The following is a 24,546-nucleotide window of genomic DNA, read 5'->3' on the forward strand; positions in this document are numbered from 1 at the left end:
GGTTACTGGATTGTATTACCTGCAAACCAACATGAACATGAAAGAGGTTGTCATTGACACTTAGCATGAAGATGCCATAGCTTGAGAGATAATGAGTGCAGTTTACCAATATTACTGAAAACCGTGAACAAAGCTTTCATATATTTGTAGAGATTACAAAACTAAAACATAAAGAGGTGATTTACAGTTATCCACAGAAAACTGACAGTAAGATGAACAGTATTGTGGGTCTAGCAGACAAGATTACGTAAACAGCAATCAGTCGATGGCACACATGGATGGAGGCCTGACTAGGCCCCAGGTGACTGGGGTTCTGTTAGTGGCTCTGGCACTGGAAGAACCAGGTAGGGAGGGAAAGCAGTGAGGATGATTGGCCTGCTTTCCACTCCCTGGGGTGGGAATGGTTGCCAACACTTGGAGGCAGGCTAGGTAGTACAATTTTCCAGGTTGAGGCTTGGAGAAAGTACTACTCATGCTTCAAGTGAGGGACAGGCTGCTTGGAGGGGAATGGGCCTTACGTCCTTGGAGCTGGACTGCTTCTGTATCCATCTGAAAATACTAAGCTGATATACGTACATTTTTGCACTTGTTCTAACTGTTTTAGTGATATTTAATAATTATATGCTAAGTGTTACAAGTATGTGAGTGTTAAACATTTCTCTGGCTTACTGTTACTTCTGTTCTAATCTGTGGCTGGCTCCATTTTACTTTGGTGGAAACTTCTAGTTAATACTTCTTTGTGTTTTTATCTAATTGGCCTGAGGGTAAAAGTCTTTCATTTTGCTGCTATTTCTAGATTAACATCAAACAATGATGAGTGCTCCAGACAGTTTGAGTTATTAAAAAGACATGTTTTTGGATCATGGATGCCCTGTGGAGTTGGTTGAGAAGATCAAAGAAGAAATCTGGGCAGAGAGAACTAAAAAGTACACTCCAATTATACATCATGGTATATGCACGGATAGAACAAACAGAGGTGAACGACTGAATATAAGTAATCAGAATCTCATCGTTCATTACTCCTTAGATGCTGCAGACTTCAGGAGTATTATATCTTGCACCTATAAGAACTGTCCAAACTTCAAGACAATTCTAGAGAGACAAGATAAAAAAATCATGTACTGGAAGTTTTGAGACCTTGATAGCCAGTGCAAACGTATGTTTATAGAAAATAACTACAGAGGTACACTGTGGGACAGTGTTATAAGATGGCTTACTAGGGGCAGATATTTTTGCTATACATCTAAAGTTGTTTACCTTGACCGGTGTCAGTCATGTACAGCCTTATATATAGGTAAGACCGACAATTAACTTAATAAACATATTTATCAGCGTTTGTATAGCATTAAAAAAAAAGACAACAAAAGTGCCCTAGCAAGGCATGCAATAAGCTGTGAACATTTTTCTATGTTTAGATTTTCCTTTCTTGAAAGGATTACAGGTGAAAACAACAAAGGGGGCTGGCAGAATTTATTATTGCACAAAGAATTATATTGGTAGTTACATTTGGATGCCACTAGTGTACCAGGTTTAAATAAAGTAGTATCCATTACTAGTGAACTGAAAAATAAGGCTTCTAAACTTTGAGCTTTGACTGCATGTTAAAATTAATTTTAAAGTTATTTTTCTGCACCCTATTTACTTAGAGTATTCGGTTGTGGAATGCTATCTTTACTTTCAAAGAAGATCTTTTAATATTTTCTTGCTTGACGTGTTGACAGCAGTTTTCAGTTGGTTTTTAAACAGCATAGGTTACTTTTAAATTGCACAGGTCATTCTAAGAATTTTAGTGGTCTTTCTGATACATTGTTAAATACTTCTTGTTTGTTACATACTTCCTATCTGATATAAAAAGGGGCTGTTTTAGAGTGTTCTTATGATGTTACAGCCCTTTTAGGTCTTTTTATTTCTTTCTGAAGATGTCTACAGTAAGTCAGACAAAAGCACTTATATTTTAATTGGTTTTGCAATAAAAGCTACACTCAGAACCATTTGGCTGTCCTGATTGTTTTGGTTTTTGCAGTTAGCCCACTATGTGTCCCCTATTAGGCACTCTGCCACACGCATGCTGGGAGTAGGCCTTAAGGAAATAGACATGAACTACCCTGATGTGGGTCTGAATAATGCTTCCTCCCATTCAACTCCTGCCCCGGTGATGCAGGATGAATGAAATGAGTGACAAGGAGGGTGCTGATGATCAACAGTAGTGGGGGCAAAAAATGCAAAAATAATAATATTAATCATCATCATCATCATCTATTGGGGGGTTTGAGATGTACAGCATTTTCCCATCAGTTCTGAAATTAGGCCATGAGAGCAAAGCCCAAGTGGTCTAACTGAACCAAAAGTAGGTAAAAGCAAAAAGCTGTACATAGCCCCACCACTGATAACTGATATTGGGCCTGATATGGAATGTCATATGCACAAGTGTTGCAGATGAAAACATTACCACTGAAAATGCTACAGCAGTAATGTTGGAGATGCAGAAGATCAGAGGCTGAAAATCCACTATGCAGAGCTGGTCAACATCTGGGAAGGTTAACTGCTGCTGGGTCACAGCACAGGCTAGGCACAGCGAGAACACAGCTGATGTTGGCTATGCTAGTTACATAACATAAGGATGGGGGGATGATACATAAGGAATAAAGTTACCTAAACTGGGACACTGTGTGCACCTAAACACGTCTGAGGTACTGGCAAGGTGAGCTCCAGTATGGCAGAAACAGAGTGCTCCTGAAATATGAGGTGTCTGTAGCCTTTTTTTAAAGGGTAAACAGACTGAGGCTAAAGCAGTTAGGTCAAGATTGAAGTCGGTGAGGGAATTTGGTTTTCCTAGTGGAAGATGATGGTAAAAGATTTTGTTTGAAGTGACTTTGCATTGCCAACCCAAAAAGTATCAACAAGTCTTTATGTTGCACCAGTGGAAGCCTGGTGAAAGAGACTCTTAATTGTCTTTTGTGTGTCTTACTGGTAAAAACGTTTATATTTACTTGAGTATTGTTTCACTATAAGGTATACTTAAGAACTGAGAATAAAATATGTGTATGCACCTTGTTTGCTACTGAAATAGCCAACAAACCAAACTGTTTCTGGTCAAAGCCAGCCAAAATGTAATATTCTACTGAATAAAAACACAATTTTAATGAAAATATAACTGTGTCTGCTACTTGGAATCTCTCTGTTTATATACATATCACAGTATGCAGTGTAACTGAGGTGGCAGTAGCCCTTTCACACCCCAAATTTGGTGTAAAGCTCTTTTACACCCCAAATTTGGTGTAAAGCCCTTTCACACCCCAAATTTGGTGAAAAGCTCTTTCACACCCCAAATTTGGTGAAAAGCTCTTTCACACCCCAAATTTGGTGTATAGTCTTCTCGAAAGTATCCCACCCTCCTCAATTGCTATTTATGTAAATGAAGGCAACTAGAAGAAGCCATGCACACGTCTATATCATGTGACATTGATATGTATTATGTAAAATGTGTAGGCCTGAGAATAAATGTGAAGATGTTACAGAGAAAATGCAGGAAAACAAGCAGATGACTGTCTGCAAATAATGCTGTAGGCAGGGTAAGCCCTGTCACCCACTGCCTCTTAATATAATCCCCTCCCATGACAGGATTACATACTGAAAAAGGCAGCTTCTCTATATTTCATGTTTTTATTTGTTTCTTTTGCCTTTCTACTTTCTTTAGCACTTTCAAAAACAGTAAGACAGCATTTCCAAAACACTGTATGTTATGCTGGTGAGTTTATCTGATTTATGCAAGTTTGTTTTAGAAGGAGCTGCATCCACCATAATTTTCCTATGTGCATGTGTATGTGTGTGTGTGTGTGTGTGTGTGTGTGTGTGTGTGTGTGTGCGTGTGTGTGTGTGTGCGTGCGTGTGTGTGTGCGTGTGTGTGTGTGTGTGTGTGTGTGTGTGTGTGTGTGTGTGTGTGTATTAATGATTTATTTTCCTCTCAGCCTAACATTTCAGGCATGCTAACTTGCATGAAGTGGAAGGCATCTGTGTAATGAACTGACAAAATTTGCTGTATAGTTCAGTGGTAATGTAATGTAATGAGCCACAAAGCATCCTACTCACTTGGGTTTAGTTTCTTCAGCTTCTGTCACAGAGTCTGATATTTTATACATATCATTAAGACAAAACTTCTTGCTTTACCTCACCCATGAAACTAGAGAGTTATGTGTGGCGGGTATTAATTACCAAAGAATAAACTATTTTTTCCTTGTGCTATACAAGTTTAAAGGACTATAGACCTCAATATATGGAGATGGCACATGCCTCTTAACATTTCAAGATGTGAGTCAGCTTGAGCTGTGTTTTCTTCTTTGATTTATGAAACAAGTGCAGTCGTAGCATCTTACACTGTTAGTATAACATGGCAGACTGGATAAGGTGAAACAGGAAAAAAGAGAAAAATATGGCACTGCAGCAAAGTTCAGGGTTCTCATTCACAAACACTGGTATGCAGTAATATACCATACAATAACCCTGGAGTTGTCCATACTGGTACGTGCTATGCCCAGTTTTAAAGCATTGTAAATATTTATAACTCTAACTCCCTTCACTTGGTGTCATGCTCAAGTTTTTCTGCGTCAAACCAGTTTCTCCATTATTTGATCATTAAACATGGCCCAGCTAGAATAAATCTGCAGATATGACTATTACAGCTGCCTGAAATAAACTGTTGCAAGCATTAAATGTTTTGAAATATGCATATTGGCAGGTCAGATAATAAAACCTCATCTGAAAAATAAATTCTGAAATTACATAACAGCAATGCTAGTACCCCCTGTTAATTTGACAAAGCTGAAAGTGGAAATGTTTCCTCACCATAACAGGTCATTTGACCCAGCTCTAGAAGAATGTTTCCTTTCGGCTGTCCACTTGTTCTTACTGTTTTTGTCTCCATGTAAACTCGTTTCATCCCATTTCTCTGAATGTGGCTGCTTTTTTACTGCAGGCACTGTAAAACAATAAACTATGTTAAGATACATTGTGTATGTATATAAAGGAGTGAATGTGAGCAAGTCATTCTTAGAAAGCATAGATGTCATTTGTAATATCGGTAGATATAACTGAAAGTACCTAAGGTACAGAAAAAGCTTACATAGAGTTATAGATATCTTTAAATGTATTTTATTTGTATCCAGTTGTCATATCCAGCTTTAGAATACAGTCATCTATATTAATTCTGATGAGTGCTTTTGTTCAAATAAAAGTTTCCTTAGATCAGAGAGTTTTTTCTGTACCTTATCTGCTTTACTTATATCCTTTGTTTTTATTAACAAGATCTTCCTAGACAGAAGCATGATCTTTCTGTAACTCAAGAGTTATACAGAAAGCTGTTATTTTTAAAATATCAGCCCAGACATATGTTACTTGTTAAACGTGGATATTATAGTATATGTTTTCCAGTTACACCTGCAAAACTCTATCAGTGTTATATGGAATCCTAGCTCCAAGAAATATAATGAAGTGCAAGCTCTCCTATGAATTGGTTACAATTTTTTCATATATGTACCATGCAATGTTGTGTTGTGTTGTAAATTGTACACTATTATTAGAAGTAAAATACACATCTCTAATGCAAGGAAAAAATGCAGGTTACAGTATGTTTAAGATAATCAGTCTTCACCACAAACAAAACATATGTTCGGTAGGAAAGCTCAAATCATGCAGAATCAACTGTTTGGTGTATATTTTTTTACCTTTTGGCAGTATTCATTCATACATTACCTGTGGCTGGAAATCTCGTAAGCAATGCTGTTACTTTTTCCACATCTTCTTTACTTCCTTAAGTATGACTGTCATGGACAGGTCCTTCAAACAACAGCATGAAGGCTAAAATTCACTGTATTTTCTGTGTGTGGCCTGCTTTAACACATATCCTGAATTTGGTAAAGGTTCTTTTGTCCTGAGCCAATGCACTGCTGAAGCCTAGTGCTTTCATAAGAAAAGCTATGTGTTTCCAACTGGTGCATAAACAACCTACTGACCAACAACGGTACGGCATTTTAATATTCTCCTTAAATTCATATCCACCACTTTTTACATTGTTAATCTTCTCAGTTTTTATTCCACCTTGTCATGAATACTTCACAGTTTAGTAATTCTAGGGCAGTGGATTTCCGTTCTCAAAGATCCACAATGCTGAGTGCAGTTTGATGACTCATAATTTATATTTGCCATTGCCACTGTCCTCCCACATGTGTAGTTTCATACTCTACCCTGTGGTGTTTTACCCATCAGCACTTCATATGCAATGGCTACGTAGTCATTTATTGCAATACTCAGATGACTGGCTTGTTCTGGTACTCTACCTATCAACATAGTTTGCTAGCTGCTGTTTATCACTATTAAGGCAGCTCACCAGCATTTGTAATCTACTTAGTGCTCTCTGCCCTCTTCTGTCCAGTTGATATGCTCCCATCTTTCCTTACTGCAAAGTCAATTTAAGCACCCTGCCCTGACTGCTCTTTTCCAGGACTCTTTTTTTAATGCTGTTTATTTACCCCATGTCCTGACTTCATGATTTCAGTTAACAGTGATCTATTTTTATTTCAGAATGTCTTTGGCTCGATTGTGGCTTTTAAGGCGATTTTTTTATGCTAACTCACTGAAATCTAAAACACCTTTTCTGCATACATCCAGTTCACACCCATACTGCATTATGGTGTTCAGAACTTTTTGTTTCCGGTTTCTTTAATAAAGTGACCTACCAGTTAAAAATAGGCAGTATTAGAAAGGGCAAGGAGTTATTAACAAACTGGCACTAAGACTGTTAGTCCAGAATGACATTCAGTAGACAATTTATTTGTTTGCCACTTATTATTCATATTTTAAAATTTATGTTCATAATTTCATAACTGAGAGACCTACATGTTATTAACGTATATGGCATAAAACACCAATGTTGGAGACAGGACAATTCACTATCAATACTGGTTTATATCACACTATACTGGAAATATTGTTAGTTGTTTGTTAGTAATTATGAAAATAAACAATATTTTAATATGCACTTAATACTTCAAAAACCAAGTGACTTGTATACATGACAGTAATTGAAACCTTAGATGTTGTTGAAGAAAACTGTCTTGATATTTGCACTGTATGTTACAGAGCTTGACAGATATCCAGTATTAAATGTTTTGGAAATTATACGGTTGAGCACATGTTTTCATCTTTCTATAAATATCTCAGTAAACATGCACTTATAGAGGAATTTCTTTTGTCATATTACAGTTTATGTCTGGTTAAACAAAAATGATGTAACAATATGTGACTAGGTTGCACAGTTTTCAGGATATGAAAATTTATTTGCGAAAGTTTAAAAAATATATATTTTGGGGGTTGTGTGCATTATACAATGCTACAGCATTTATGGGAAAGACTATCAATCCATAAACTAATATTAATTTCACTGTAAAGAATACCTCTTACTAATAACATTGTTATTTGTGCAATTTTATAGCTTTCATTGTTCACAAATTATTTACATTTCTTTGTCTTATACGTTTTAAATGTATTTTTCAGAAAATGCCCTGGAATGCATGATGTACATAGGCTGCCAGAGGTGTGACATTACACACCACATAGATGTGAATGAATTAATATGCTTTTGCATTATTCCTGTCTGTTGCCGTATCTGTTGTACTGGATAAATCCATCACTGCCAAAACATTTCCCAAAACATGATGAAATTCACTTCCCTTGACCATTCCATTCCTATCTTTGTTGCACTACAGTCTTCAGCACTCCTTGCACAATTCACTCAACTAGCCCAGATTCCACCACATTTGCTGTGTTGCACACTGCACATCGAAATCCATTAGCTGTAATTAGCTTTTTTCTTATGCTTGATTTCTTTAGTTTTCACTGCCTCAACCTTTGTAATCTTAGCTTTTACTCTCAACTTCTTCTTTTACAGTTAAGAGCTTCTATAGTTGCCTTGATAATTGTTTTTCATGTTTATGCTTATTTTTTATGAAAATGTTTGATCGTGGAGAGGTCCTCCAGAAGAAAAGGTGAGCCTTTTACAACGTGTAGGTATAGAGAGGCTTGCACTTTCAAAAGAAAAATGCATAATGGATGATTTTGCTGCACTTATGAAATTCATTAATGGAATTACAGTCCTTTGGCTACTTTTGTGGGCAGGAAAAACAAAATGTCACTCAACTGTTTAAGCTCTCAGGTTCTGTTGCCACTGCACAATTTTTTTCACAGTTACATGATTGCTGGCACTTGATATTTTAGATGGCTCATGCAGTCACTGTTCAAATCCTGTATCTACACACGAAGTCTGCAGCTCTTTGCTTACAATTCGCCTCTCTGCAGAGTAAGTCATTTCAGGTCAGGCTTCTTCAATGTACAGTGCTATGTGCTGCACATCTGAAGATGGCTTGAGTTAGTAACTACCACAACAGTTACACAACTAAGGCAGAATAATATAATGAGGCAGAAATAAAACACAAAATGTGACATCAAGAGTTAGCTTTATATGCAACCCCCACCATTCTGTTCTCTAGAACAAAAACATCTAGTAAAAGATGAAATGGCCCCAGGCAATCCAAAAACATGTAAAGGTCTGCATTTGAAGAATTCTTCAAATGGGTACTAAAGTTGTTGATCAAAAGGATATCTGAACTAGATCAGCTGCATCATACTGCTATGGCCCTGCATCTCACTGAAGGTAGAAGAAACACATCATTTTTGTGTCAAAGATGATTTCATACCTGGACTTGGAAACTGCTGTTTTGAATAAGAATAGCTTATATAAAAAGAAGCTTAGACTGACAGCAGCTTTATTCAAAATGTGCTGCTATATGGAACCCATGCCATTCATGTGCCAGCAGTGTAACCCACATTTGTGTTTTTGAAACATTTTTACATCCTTCCTGTAATTATTTCACTTAATCCTTTAATGACTTGCACTGAAAAAAATGAGAAAAGGGAAACTGTACAGTTCCTGTATAAATAGTAGGCCTCGGATGAGAGCTTCTTGTTTTTTTTTTTTTTTTGGTGCTGACAGAAGACAAGTTTTGGATTTCTTGCCCTACCATTTACTGCCAGCTTCAAGACTACCATGAAGGTTTTGCAGCAGATAGAGAACATCTTATGATGGGGCTGTTGTTCATGTCCTAGACAGCCCTTTAGTCATTTTTTATGGCCATATGTACTGTAAAGACTAGGAGGTCTGCACTGTCCTGCTTGCTTCAGTGAGATATGTTACTTGTTCTCCCTTTTCCATTCATCTCCTATCTCATTTACAGCAGAATATGACAGCATGTTTACTCCACTCCTGACCCCTTAAAGCTCACAAACATGCACAAAGGAAGGACAATAGTCTGATTGCTGTCTGAGTGTTCTCTCTGGCCGGGTTAATTATTTAATCAGTTGAACTTTTAGTCGAGTCTGGCTTATGAACAGAGTGCAAAGATGTTCAGCCTCTGTATCAAAACAACTGGTTAGCATAGATCACAGCATTGCCATTTAATATCTAAAAAATAATAAGAAAATGATTTTACGGTGATTTCTAAATGCTTGTTTTCAGTTGTAAGATCACTAGAAGTTGTCCTTTCCAAATCATAGCTGTGTTATGCAGTAGACATATGAATTGAAGAGTCTGAAATTTGTGAGCATTTGTTTAATATACTAGAAAAAGATGTAATTTTGTTGCTAGTTTTATTTCATAGTTTTCAAAGAGATTTGTGGCACTGGTTGATAAATAAGAGAAAATAAAATGTTGATATGATGCCTAGAAAATTGATTCTTCATGGTAAGAAAGCCAACATCCAAAAGAAAAGGAGTCTTTCTCTTTATCATTGGAAACCCATGTTTAGAAATGAACTTGCCTCATCACCAGGGTCAGGCCAAGTGGACAATGTACAGCTGCTGATGTCCTGCTCTCCTACCCTGGAGGAGGGTTAGTGGACTTACACAACCTTTGGTGTGTGTTAGGAGGTGTATACCAGCCCTCAACACTGCTAGCAGGATGCAGTGACAAACATGACATGGGCAGAATGTGGGATGGCACAGGACATCCATTCACACCAATGCACATTAGGTTGTCTGTAGCTGGGATTCTTGGTAATCTGCATGCAAGAATGGTAGCCTGAAGCTTTCTCACTGATCTCCACTACAAGGAAACCCTGTCCCAGCTCTCCACATATAGGCCGCCAAACACTGCTTCTTATGGAAACAAAAATCTCATTGTTGAAGGGTCATATACTGACTGTTAAGGTCCAATAACCTGGGCTTGGCACATGGTTAAAATAGCAGACAGTGTGAATACATTAAAGGTTATTGTCTGTCAAGGAAACATGCATTAAAAGGAATACACACAGACACACACACACACACAGACACACACACACACACACACACACACACACACACACACACACACACACCTATATATAGATATATACACACATTACATGAAGACCCCCTGCCCACCCTGGTAATGTGTCCTAACCCCACATTTTACCTTAGAAAAATCCTACCCGTAACTCTGCCACTATTCAGATGAATTTAAGGCTACTGTTACTGGGGGGTTTGCTGTTCAGCTTGGGAAAAAAGTCTTTCTTTCTTGATCTTTTGTATCTTTCATATTTAGGGTGTTCAGTATTATATATGTTACAACTTCTTAATGCAGCTATTTTATGTTCAGCATTAAGTACGTTTGATCATACATAATACAATTGTGTGTGTATGTATACACACACACACACACACACACACACACACACACACACACACACACACACACACACACACACACACACACACACACACACACACGGTGCTGTTTGTGTTGGTGATTTTCACTTTATTCTGCATTACATTGAACTTAATTGAAGTATGTATAATAAAGTTAAAAATGGATAATTTGTATCTGCATTTGAATGTGTGCTTACATGTGTGTGAATATGTGTGTGTATGAAAGTGTGCACATGTTTGATTGCATGGGTGGGAGTAAGTGTGTGCACTTATAGGATTTGGGTCCTGGGTGAGTTTCTGGATGTTAGTGCGAGATTGTTAACAGCGGGAAAGGAGTTTTTCCTTATTCCCCACTGTAGTACACTCTTTGAGTTAGTATGTTTAATTAAGGGGGTATGAGAAGTACAGGGGTGATGGGCTTACCGCCATGTGAAGAACACTGCTTTTTCAATTGTTTTTACGTGTGTGTGTGGATTTTGATTTAATGCGTTTGATGTACTGAAATGTCAGATTAGTGATATTTTACATTTCAATATAGATTTTCTCTTTCTCTCTATGTATATATATATATATATATATATATATATATATATATATATATATATATATATATATATATATATATATATATATGTATATATAATTATATATATATATATATATATATATATATATATATATATATACATATATATATATATATATGTATGTATATATATATATATATATATATATATATATATATATATATATATATATATATATATATATATATATATATATATACATATATATATATATATATATATATATATATATATATATATACATATATATACATATATACATATATTTTTTTCATCTACTGATCTGCAGTTAGAAAGCTGTTTTTCCACAGGAACCAAAAATAAAGTAAACATTGAATCTCTTATGGAAAGCCTTGTATGTCACTGGAAAATGACAAATATGGTTTTGCTGTAATCCAAGGATTACAGAATACAGTTCTGCTTTATTGTGGAAAATTAAGCTCCCAAAGGGCACTGGGAGCCAAATACGCTCAATCTGTGAGACTCCTGAAAACCATTATACTCACGAATGTTGAAATGATGTTGCCAGCTTTTTTAAAAATAAAACTCAGGACCTCATTGCCTATTCAGGAGGTGTTGAAAATGAATATATAATGAATTATCACAGAGTGACTGAAAGAAAACACACTGAACAATCTGAGGATATAAGATCTATTGCAAGTTAAACAATCTAACTAATGTAATCAGAAAATGTAAACCAAAGAGTTACATATGTGATCAACAAAAAAGAAAAAAAAGAACTTTCTTTTCCACAGGAGATTTGCTCCTTTCCCCCAGATGTAAGGGCTTCACTCTCACACCACCAGAACTTAAAATATCTGCGGAGTCACACAACCATGAAGAAAAGGAAGTTCTTATGAATTCTGTTATTGCTGATCTCCTGAAGTTCAGCCATAACATAATTTGACCAAAATTAACCGACATACTGCAGATAAATTTTCTTTAAATTTCAGTACACAATACATGTGTGCAATGATCAAACATGCAATGTCTGTTGAAAATATATCTTAAATGGGTGTCACGTAGAAGCTGAAAGGTTCACTTGTTCAAACAGGCAGAAGACTGGCGAAAGTTATCAAATATGAAAAGACTGCAAATTGCCAGTCTTCTCATTTGCAAGATCATGGTAAAGCAGGGATTGGGGATTTGTCCTGTTGCGATGTCATATCAGTGGGTATGGGGGCACAGAAAGGCAAGCAAAAAAGGGAGTTTAAAAAGTGTTTTGTTTTTCAGTTTTTTTAATCTATCCAGTTAATTCATTTTCATACATATTTGTTGGAGTACTTTGTATCAAGGTTTTGTGTTTCAAGAGTCATTATCTTCTTCTTCTTTTGGCTGTTCCCATTAGGGGTTGCCACAGCAGATCACCTGTTTCCATTTCTTCTTGTCCTCTGCATCTTGCTCTGTCACACCAACCACCTGCATGTCCTCTCTCACCATATCCATAAACCTTATCTTAGGCCTTCCTCTTTTCTTGTTACCTGGCAGCTTCATCCTTAGCATCTTTTATTTATTTATTTATTTATTTACATTTGTTGACCTGGAGTGTCCGACTGGACATAGGTCCATTTTCAGCAGAGGCCCGGGGAGAAAAGCTCCACAGTTAAAATAAACAGACAGTAGTTACATTGGATTATATAGCGATTAACAATTTAACATAGCAATTACTTACAACATATTTACAGATGAAGAACATAGTACATCAGTAGACAACTAGAATCTTTATCTGTGAAGTACATAACAGATATTAACAAATGTTACAATAAGAAGTTCCTGTTGTATAATAAGTACTAGGCTTATGAGCATCTGAGCTGTAATCAAGGTATGAAAGAAAGGAAGTGGTTGGATGGGGTGGATGATATTAGAGTGGGAGTTGCAAGGGCATAGCCAGCATGTAAAGTTTTGAAGTGGGTGCATGATGGTACAGAGGTAATTGTGGGTGGGAGGGAGTTCCATAATTTGGCTAGGGTGCAAGAGAATAGTGCTTCACCAGCAGAGTTATTGGCTTTAGTGATCTGCAAGTGATTTTTGTTGCTGGATCTTAGTGGTCTGGTGGTGCGATAGGGTTGGAGTAGATTCTGGAGGGATGGGACATTTAGTGGATGGTTTACTAGTTTGTGGGCGAGTGAGAGTTGATATCATTGAAGGAGGTGAGGGAGTTCAAGCCAGCCCAGTTCAGCAATTGAGAGACAGTGGTGACTACGGTAGGATGCCCCTGTGGTGAATTTGGCGATTTTGTTGTAGCAGGTCTCTAGCTTGTTTAGATCGCATTGCCTTAGGTTGGTATATATTGGAGAGGCATAAAGTAGGGTGGAGATAAGGTGGGAATTTGCTATTGAAATCTTTGCTGCTTTGGTGAGAAGTTGCTTATTTCTGTATAACGCTCCTAGTTTTTTGTGGACTTTTTTTATGGTCATGGATATGGGAATGTCAAATTTTAGTTTTTTGTCTATTTCCACTCCTAGCAATTTGGTGTGTTCAGTTGGGTGTATAGTGGTGTTGTCTTTTGCTGTGATGTTAAAGTGAGAGTTGTTTTGAGTATGTTTGGTGGGTTGGAAGATGAGTAGTTTAGTTTTGTTTGGGTTGAGTATTAATTGTGCATCGGATAACCAAGTTTCAACAGAGGAAAAGGCTTCCTGTGTGACTTTTTGCAGTTTGGGTAGGGATTGGGCTGAGCAGATGATGGTTGAGTCATCTGCATATTGTATAAGTATGCCATGTTTGGTGGCAGAGGCTAGATTATTGGTGAAAACAGAGAAGATTAGGGGTCCAAGGATGGATCCTTGGGGACCCCCCTATAGAGACACGTAGTTAGGAAGATATGTCATTCTGCCATACAACGGATTGTTGGTGGTCAGACAGGTAATTCTGAAACCAGTTGGTGACTGATTGAGAGAAGGATAGGCTATTGAGGACAGAGATGAGTTGTTTGTGTGGGACCATGTCAAATGCTTTAGATAGGTCTAGGAAAGTAGCAGAGGAGAGATAGCCATTGTTTTTATGCTGAAGGATAGTGTTAGTAAAGGAGAGTCAGGCAGTGGTGGTGCTCTGGTTTGGTCGGAAACCATGCTGAGTATTGGAAAGGAGGTTGTTAGTAAGGAGGTAGTCTGAGACCTGAGAGTGTATGCATCTCTCTAGTATTTTGGAGAGTGGAGAGAGAATAGCTATGGGGCAGTAATTGGTTAGTTCTGTGGAGGGTCCGCCTTTGTTGAGGGGAATTATATGTGATACTTTCCACAGTGTGGGAACGTAACTTTCTGACAGAGATCGGGTGAATCAAGATGGATACTGGGTAGGTCAGAGCATCAGCTGCGATTTGCAGGTATTCATTTGGGAGGTTGTCTGCTGCTAATTTAGTGGGCTTAAGTTTAGTTAAGAGTTTCTTTTATGTTGGAGGTAGGTACAGGAGAAAAAGAGAAGGCAGTGGGGAGATTACTAGTTAAAGGTGTGGGTTGGAGGGGAGGGGGGTTGTGTTGTTTAGCTAGTGATAATATGGTTTGTGTGAAGTGTGTGTTGAATGAGGTAGCAATATTTTCTGAGGAGTGAGGGATGTTAGGAAGAGGGGTACTGACTTTACCTGGGTGGAGGATGGAGTTTATGGAGGACCAGAATTGTTTGGGCTGTATCGTGAGGAGTCTAGGGCAGACTGGTAGTATTAGAATTTGCCCTGTTTTATTAGCTTTTTAACTCTATTGCATAGTTCTAGGAATTTCTGTCTAGTTGAGGGGGTTTTGGTTTTGTGCCAGTGCTCCCAGGCTTTATCCCTGTTTTTCATTTCTGACTTAGTTGTTTCCTGCTGCCATGGGGAGGGTTGTGCTTTGGTTCTGGAAAGTCTTATGGGGGCATGGTAATTAAGGAAGTTAAGGAAGGTAGTATTAAAAAATTCAACTGTGTCATCAAGACTGAGGTACTTTAGAGGATGCCAGTTACATTCTTTGAGGGATGAGATAAATGTGAGTGGGTTAAAGTTTAGTTTTTTACGTATTTGACGGTAGATGGCAGGTTTAGCTTGGTATAGGTATTTTTTTGAGTAGGAATGTTGGGGAGTGGTCACTGAGGCTATCTGATAAGCAGCCTGTTATATATGACTTACTGACTCGTATCCAATCCAGGGTAGCGTGCTTGCTGGAGTTTTTATTTATCCTGGTTGGCGACTGGACTAGTTGGGTGAAGCCATGAAGGTTTACATGATGGGTTGGATGGTTGCCAGAACAGGATTGCCAGTCAATATTGAAATCACCTAAAATGATAGTTTCTTGGGGGAGATGGTGGGTAGACCAGCTGAGGAGGTTTTCTAGTGGAGGGATGTTTTGGCCAGGTGGGAAGTAGCATCCAATTATGTTGATGGTTTTGTTTTGGTTTATTTTGAGGTTGGTATATATTATTTCTTCATTGCCTATTTGTGGAGCTGATGATTTTAAGATCTGAATGTTTAGATGCTGTTTAAATATTATAGCTACACCGCCTCCTTTCTTGTTTAGCCAGTCTACTCTTAGTATGCCGTAACTGGTAGGGAGTATTTGCTCACTGGTAATGTGAGGTTTTAGCCAGGTTTCTGTTAGGATGACTATATCTGGGGAGTACAAGTCTATGGTGGCATGGAGTTCATGGACTTTGTTGGATATACTTCTAATATTTAGGCTTAGTAGAAGGAAGTCACTTGGCTTTCTATTCGCTGTAATATGGGAGAAGTTGTGGTTTCTAGTCTGATTATGAGGATTGGGGTAGGAGATGGTAGGGCCAGGGTTGGAGTGGATGTCTCCACTTAGGGCTAGTTTTGATATGCATGAGGTTATTAGTTTTCTCAGTTTTTGAATGTGATTGTTTATAAGGGAAACTTTATGATTGTGCTCTGTGGGTAATAGGTATGGTGGGAGGATTACTATGTTAAGTTGTAGGGATGCTTTATGTTTGAGTAATATAGTTGGTAGAATATGTGGGGGGTGCATAGGGATGGTTCTTGAGTTGGTGGGAGGGGAGCTGAGTGAGGGTGAGACATGAGTGGTGGCGTGAGTAGAAGTACAGTGGTAGTGGTTAAGTGGGGGAATGATGGAGCTTTGGTAGGATGTAAGATATGCAAGGAGAGTGCATGCAGTGAGCATAGGTAAGGTATGCTTGTACATGTTAGTTGAGGAGGTGTGATAGTAGTGGGAAGATGGAGGAGGTAGTGTTGGGTTAGCGCTATGGTTGGCTATTGGAAAGATGGGAGGGGTTTGTGAGTGTAATAAAGGTGGGACCACTGGGGGCAGGAGGGAATAGGGGCAGGGTGGAGAACGAAGTGGGTAGAGACCCTGTTAGTTGCTCTTATGAGGGGGCTGGAAACAATCAGGTAACAGAGTTAACTGATAAATGAACATATGATAGTGACAAGGGTGGTTGTAGTTATAAAAATGGTGCATGCATTTATTAACTTTGGGATTGTCTTAAGGTAATAAACAGGGAAGGGGGAGGGGAAGAACAAGGGTGTGAGCAGGCAGTTCTTTTGTACTGCTGCTAATGAGCCAAAGCAAAGACAAGTTTGTGCTTAAGAAACAATCAAAATTGACCAAGGACTGCTCTGAAACTGTAAGTAATTTCTTAACCATTTCTCAGGTGGAAAAACAGGATAACCTTGTATCAGTAGGCTACTGTGGTCTCAAGTTTAAATTAACAAGCACACTGTATTGATCAGTTATGGATACTATTTGCTAACAGAAGGGAATAAGAGAGAAAATGGAAGATGAGTTTGAGTGTGTGTGTGTGTGTGTGTGTGTGTGTGTGTGTGTGTGTGTGTGTGTGTGTGTGTGTGTGTGTGTGTGTGTGTGTGTGTGTGGAGGGCTGCTTACAAGCCAGAGTGTTCTCCAGGGGAAAATGAATATTGGCTCAAAAAAGTAGACACATACTCAAATTTAACTTTAGCTATTTGCAGACAGTTCAGACCCGGACTGCGCTTTTCTTATAAGAATGATAAAGGTGGTACCGCAGTTGAATACTTAAGAGTGGTGTTAGGTCTAGAAAAGAAGAGTACAGAGAGGAGTAAGCACTTTTGAGATGGAAAGATATATTATAAAGATTACAAAAAACAAACTGAGCAAATAGCTACTGTATGCAGGAAAATATGTCTTGAACCAACTACACGTATATGCAGATACTGAGCCAATTGGAGAAACAACTGTTAGAAGAAGCCTCAGAAAGTTATGCAGTCACAGATAAAAATATAGCGAGCAGCACTCTGTCGTGGGTCTCTAATGTGATTCTATCCACCAGTAACAGCACAATTATATAGAAATAATTAGACACCAGTATGAGCTGTCTACACACATTTACATGAATAACATTAGTGAACAAGGTGCAGCTATGCAAATAGACCATACTATCATACTAAAAACAACTTGGTGCAGACAAAATGCTAGCATGCCATAGTAACTTCCAATACTAAGGCATAAATCATATTAGATGTCTAACACAATTCAACATAAACATATGTTGTGTCTTTCGGCTTTTCCCGGCTAGGGGTCGCCACAGCGGAACTCCGGTCCACTAATGATTGGCAGTAAATTTTTACGAGCCGAGTTGCCAGCTCTGACGCACAACCTTCAACGAAGGTACGCCCATTCATGCATGTCTCCACACAGAAGACGCTCTAACTAACCTAGCGTTCTAACGCTTTCAATTTGAAAAGACATTTAATGGAACACATTTCATTTATACCTGGATATATATATATATATATGCTTCAGTTTTAAACTGCCATAATAATTCTCGTTCCTCAAGTTTTAAGTGCCATGGACCACCCCTTGGGTTTTTAAAAACCTTCTGCACTACTGTAAACATAAAACTATGAGTAGGAAACTCATTAATGTGTTTAGCCAAAGCATTTGTAGTTATACCTTTGGAAATTGCATAAACATGTTCGTAAATATTTATTATGTTTGGAATGATCTACTAAATGTAATAATACTTGGTGTTTTGTTAAATTAAAACAAATTTTTATATATTATATACATGAATTATAGTAGTTAGATAATCTAACTCTTTTTGTATGTCTTTTTTATGCTGAATTTTGAAGTAATAACCATTCGTGTTGTTTTAAATTTTGAGCAATTATTTTAATATTTAATTGGATAATTGAAAATGAGCTGTTGGGTGGGTATATATGTATTAAGTATTGTTAAAATGGCCATCTGAAGAAGTGCATGTATTTAGTAATGCATGAAAGCGCTAACGGAATTAAATACATCTTTTAAGAGATTAGCGTGATTTGTTTTGGTATCACTTTTTTGGTTTTTCTACAGTTAGTGCTCTGTAATATCTACAGATGGTTTCACATTTTCTGACATAAATTTTAGAGTTTTTTTTTTAAAGCGTTTTTCATCCAATGGTGGCATGAACAAATATCATGACTAAGGAAGTAAATTCAGTCTTAATTTTTAGTTTTACTTTTTCCTTTCAACATATCCAAACTCATCACAACTGCACTGCAACAACTATGGAGGAAATAATGAATTAAACTGGGGGTCTGTGGGGCCTAGTAGCCATCAGAAGCCATGGGGATGTAGATGCTCTGAGGTGCATTTTACAGCCTGAACAAAAAAAATAAAATTAAAAAATAAAAAACAAACATGAATAAGTAAAGAAAAATGAAGAAATAACTGGTAGTGTCCAAGGCTTTTTAATGTTCAAAGCTGAAAAAACGGTATTTCCCAATAAACTGAGAAAACATGCTAGTGAAAATTAGTGCTTGCCTCCCTGTGCAAAAAAAAAAAAAGTAATCTTCTATGTATCCTTTTGGTGTTAGATTATGATGAAAGGGAAGGAACAAATGGAATAGTCATAGCTCAGTTGGCTGCTGTTATGCATACATTCACACACACTCACACACACACACACACACACACATACACACACACACGCACACACACACACACACACACACACACACACACACATATATATATATATATATATATATATATATATATATATATATATATATATATATATATATGGGTGCCATTGATTCACTGATCACATGCTGAGTTTTTTTGTGTAACTTTCATAGGTAGTGCTAGTGGTTGAATTATATTACAACCAAACTGCAGGATGTTGAATGTAAGATAATTCAGAACTTTGCTCCTTACTCCATGGTTGTGCAAGCATGGAGTTAGATTATTTAAGTACTGGGGGTGTTGTTGAAGTATGGGAAGGCTTTAATGATCACTTATTCTCAATGTTTTTTCTTTAAATAATTGTGATGACATCTGAACTTCTCTGTGTTTTCTGTCAATTAACTCTTTCAATGTGTTTTTTGCTGGTTAAAATTCAGTGGTGATTAATAAGAATATATTGATGCACAGCATGCCTCCTCAGCTATGGACTTAAAAAGGCAGCCACTTTCTGTATACCCATCTTATATCAGACTGGGATGAAAGAGAAAGAACATGTAGAACACAGTAACATAGTTCAACCTGCTGCTATCTGATGTATATAGAAAGCTTGCCTCCTTACCCCATCCACAAAAGATTCCTGCATGATTGAGGTTTGTGAGTAAAATTAAAGAAATAATGACTACGAAGTCCTCAGCCTCCTACACAAGTTATAATAACCTTGTGTACATACATCTGAGGTTTTAATCTAAGGAAAAGTAAAGAAATAGTAACCGCTAATGACCACACCATCTCGAGCCCCCATATGAGTTACAGCAACCTTATGTGCACACCTTTAAATGGGGCTGGTTTTAGACTAGGTGGGGTCCAGTGCAGGGGTTACTACTACTAAGCCTGTTTCAAAATAACTTGTGCATCCTGGGGTGTAAGGGCCACTAGCGTCCCAGAAGATCTGAGGCTATAGATATTCTGCTGTGATTTTCATGCCTTATTTTTGAAATATAATATATTACCTATTCTTTTGCTTACTGCTATCCAGAAGACTTATGTATGTTCCTGACAACGATGTGTGTGTGTGTGTGTGTGTGTGTGTGTGTGTGTGTGTGTGTGTGTGTGTGTGTGTGTGTGTGTGTGTGTGTGTGTGTGTGTGTGTGTGTGTGTGTGTGTGTGTGTGTGTGTGTCTGTGTGTGTGCATGTGTGCATGTCCACAGATAAAAATTGGTAATATTTTCACACTCACACACACACACACACACACACACACACACACACACACACACACACACACACACAGACGCACACACACACTCACACATACTGCATGCTTAACTAAAGACAAATTGGTTGAAATTCAGATGTCCTACAGTATGTCTTTGTGGTACTGGAGGAAACCAAAAATGGTTGAGCCCACACAAAGACAATTAAGTTAAGCAGGCTTCACACCAAAGGAGCCACTGCCAAGAACTCAAACAGAAAGTCAAGCAGTGTAAGGTGGCAATGCTACTCACTGTGAAAGACTGTGCCAGTGATCAATTGCTACTGCACACATCATGACCACCAAAGAACATGTACTGTGTACAGTACAGAAGTTTGGCTGTGATGGAAAGTGAAAGGAATTAGGGTCAACTTGTTACACTTAAATAAAATGCAACCCCATCCCCACACACATAAATAAGACCATAAACCATAGCAGTGCTAGTTTTCCCTGATTTCAACAAATGCAATACAGTTTGTGATACTAGTACTGCCATACCAAATCAGAGAATATTGTTTAACAGTGATCAAGCAATAGCATAAGCAAGTCACACAGCAGGAATAAATTACTTTCATTAACAGACAATGTAGATAACCATCAATAATCTTGACTTTATTGACTAGGTACACGCCAGACGTCTCATTGAGATAAACAGATAATGGTAGCAATGATTACAGTTATTTATTTCATGTTTGGGTCATGCAAACACACAACAATCCCAGTAAGTATTCCAAATGACTTCATATAAGTATACACTAATCCTTCAAAGCTAGAGCAAATGACATGAGGGTCAGTTCCTTTTGTCCACAGACAACCTCAACCCTACTCAACTGTCAAATCACTTTGTTAACTGTATACTTTGGATGTCTGATTGTGATAAAATAGTAGCCACAGTAATACATTTTAACTATATACTACACAAACCATAGCCACAGAATAAATTATGTGAAATGCAGTCACACAATTTACTTTAGCCTTACAAATCCAAACGAATGAACATGTGACAGCAATCGTTTCCTCTATAGAAATCTCCAAGTGTAGACAGTTTGTTGTTTGTGTATGTTTCAAATGTCCAACTCTTAAATTAAATAAATAAATGGGGTATACAGTAATGTTGGGAGGGTGGCCTAATGGTTAAGGTGTTTGCCTTACAAACACAAGATGCAGGGTTTGAATCTCACAAGGGATAATTGGCTAGGCTTAAAATGGCTCGCAAGGGCAGTTAGCCTACTATGAACCTAATCTGAGTATTCCTTCTCTATTGTCCTGCAAAGCTGTCTGTTGCCAATATCTGGTAATTCACTAGTTGGCAAGGAGCAGAAAGCTCTGCAAATAGAAGGTTGAGAACACAACACTTACCCATAGGGGATCACAACTGTGCAAAGGGGTGCCAGGGACTGTTTATTTGTTAGTAAATAAATAGTAATGCCACATTTCTTGACATACATAAATACATGGCAGAAAAATGTATCTAGCCAGATGGTGCCCTAGGTTGCTGTCTAGTTGGCCTATCTAAGGCCTGCCATGAATAGTAGTGCCTGAATGGTATCCTACAAGAGGCATGCTTGACAGAACTTGAATAAATAGCAACTGACTGTCTGTCTTTGTCTGAAAAGATTTGAAGCCTGATTAAACTAAAGTAATGCTAGTGATTCCCTGTTGGGTGAAGAAACCTATATTTTTGTCTGTGAATGACAGAGCTGCTTTCTGATACCTGCTCCATTTTGTTTTCTGTTTTAAGAAATCTGCTTGGCCTGGTGTTTTTGTTCTATGTAAGAAGTAGACACCTAAATTCTCTAGGCTGCACACTTCACATGCTTTTTTGTCATTGTTTAAATTGTCTCCTGAGTGATACTTAAATACTTAGGGAAATTATGGGCTTTTGTCTTTGTCTGAAAAGACTTGAAGTCTACATAAACTAAAGCACTGCTGGTGATTCCGTGCTATGTTTCCCACCCACCCTCACCTTTGTTGATCTGCTTTTTTAAACCTGATGATTTTAAGCTGCCCAGTCTTACTGCAAATTGAGCTTAATAAGCTCCTCCCTTTCTACACTGCTTTTGGTATCCTGAATTATCTATTTGCCCTTCCTTGTGCTTATATTGAAAATGTGCATTTTGCATCTCATTGGCTGTTCTACTTGAGATGACTTCATTATCTAACTAGCTGTTGGATAAAGTAGTGTATTTTTACACTCTAGCAAACAATTGATTTTACATCAAAAGAGGTCAGTGGATTTTCCATCTAGTACACTGGGAGGTAGTCTGGTCTGTTAAGGTTACGGAAACACTTCAGATTTCTGAATGCAGCTTTATTGGTGGAGAGCTTATTAATTAGCTTATCCTGTGTTTTGGTGCATTTATAAATTCTGTACAATTGAGTGGGTGCTGGTTCATTTATTCAAAGCAAAGTACTTTTATTGAATAATCACACTTTTGTAAGCTGTTTAAAATACACTGCTGTATCTATATCTTTAAGTTTGTTTGTGGTAGCATGTTGTACATTTTAAGTTTGTTTGTGCTAGAATTTCACTCCAGACACTCCTTTACTGTGTCTTCACATTGGGAGGACTGGGATTGTTCATCTGGTGGCGGTAGGTGTCTACCTGGTATAAATGAGTTGGGAAACACTCAAAATGACACTAAGTAATTTTTTTTCACTTCTCTGCACTTGGTTTGCACTGTTCTGACTCCTAGATAGCATAGACTAGATTCAGACCAGCTGGATCTAGTCTGTTATTGATACACTTGAGCACTAAATAAGCCATTTCACATTAAGAAGGGCTCCCCTCTGCATTCTTGTGACAGAAGAGTGTGGATCCAGCCTCATCTGAGCTGAGGCTTGCTGGAAGAAGGTTCATTGTGTGCTTTCCTGTTGATAAATTAGTTTAAAATATTTAATTTCACCTGTATTTAAGCCTTACATTTGTGCAGTTTTGCTCTAAATTAACCAAAGCTGCTTTACCTTTGGTCTCCTTTCCAGAGGTCTAGAGTGTTTCTGCTTTACTACAAGGCATCCAAGGTAAAAAACAAGAAAATAAGTAAATTTTGTGATTCTTCTGTACTTTTTGAACTGTATTTTATTGAATTGCTGCATCATTTCTGTTTTTTTTTACTGTTTTACTGTTTATGACTGCTTCATTCTCTGCACTTGATTTGCACTGTTCTGGTACCTAGGTAGCAGAGACTAGATTCAGACCTGCTGAATCTAATCTGTTATTGATATATCTGAGCAGTAAACCAGCCATTTTGCAGTAAGCAGGGCTCTCCTGCACCCTTGTGGCAGAAGAGTGTGGACCCAGCCTTGTCTGAGATGGGATTACTGGATGAAAGTTAATTGTCTGCTTTTCTTTTGGTAGATTATCTTAAAAGTGTTTTAATTTTTGCCTGTATTCAAGCCTTGCATTTGCACGTTGCAGTGCACTATGCAACAGGGGTTACAGGAACACTGTATAGATTCAAACACCTTGAAACTCAATTTTTCCCTAAATATCTGTCAGTGGAATCCTCCCAAGATTCCCAACTGCACTACAGGTGCAGTGAGTAGTGTTGCCAGACTTATCAAAGTACCTTTGTTAGTACTAGCACAAAAACTGGTCAAACCAGCCCACTCTCTTTCCTAATAGTACATATGGTAAAAACCTGCTATAAATGGATGGTCAACCTGATTGACATGGGCATCTGGAGGCAATGTAGTAATTGCCTCATGTATACTGACAACCACTTACTCCTAAAATAAACAAATACGCTATATTGAGAGATGTAATTACACTATGAAACTGGAATCAATTTTCTCACGTAACAACAAACTAACATCAAACAGGTTGTCAGCACACACACCACATCTCACACAAAATGGGATCATGACACATAAGCCCACATACAAAGAATTACTCACTAGAAGCCTACCATAAGATCAGAGACCTCCCAAATGTAAACCATTTGCACACACTGCTGTGCAAATAGAAACCACTTCACATATTAACACATACATCAGTGTCTCAGCAAATAACCCCCTAAGGTAAAACACCTCAAAACATAAAGTCTTGGTCATAGGCTACTCCATGTGCAACACACAGATGTCCTTCTCACCAGGCTGGACAAGA

At 37.8% G+C, this 24,546-nt stretch overlaps 1 protein-coding gene across 1 annotated transcript in view; it reads right to left on the reverse strand.

The window, feature by feature from the left end:
- Positions 1-24,546, reverse strand: part of PEX5L (peroxisomal biogenesis factor 5 like) — a 1,534,471-nt gene that overhangs the window by 990,965 nt on the left and 518,960 nt on the right. The window contains exon 4 of the mRNA XM_044070386.1: positions 4,843-4,975. Within this exon, the coding sequence (XP_043926321.1) occupies positions 4,843-4,975 (133 nt within the window). The remainder of the gene's footprint in view (positions 1-4,842; positions 4,976-24,546) is intronic.

Source organism: Protopterus annectens, chromosome 4.part1 (assembly GCF_019279795.1).
Source record: "Protopterus annectens isolate FY-2018-M chromosome 4.part1, PAN1.0, whole genome shotgun sequence".
NCBI lineage: Eukaryota > Metazoa > Chordata > Ceratodontiformes > Protopteridae > Protopterus > Protopterus annectens.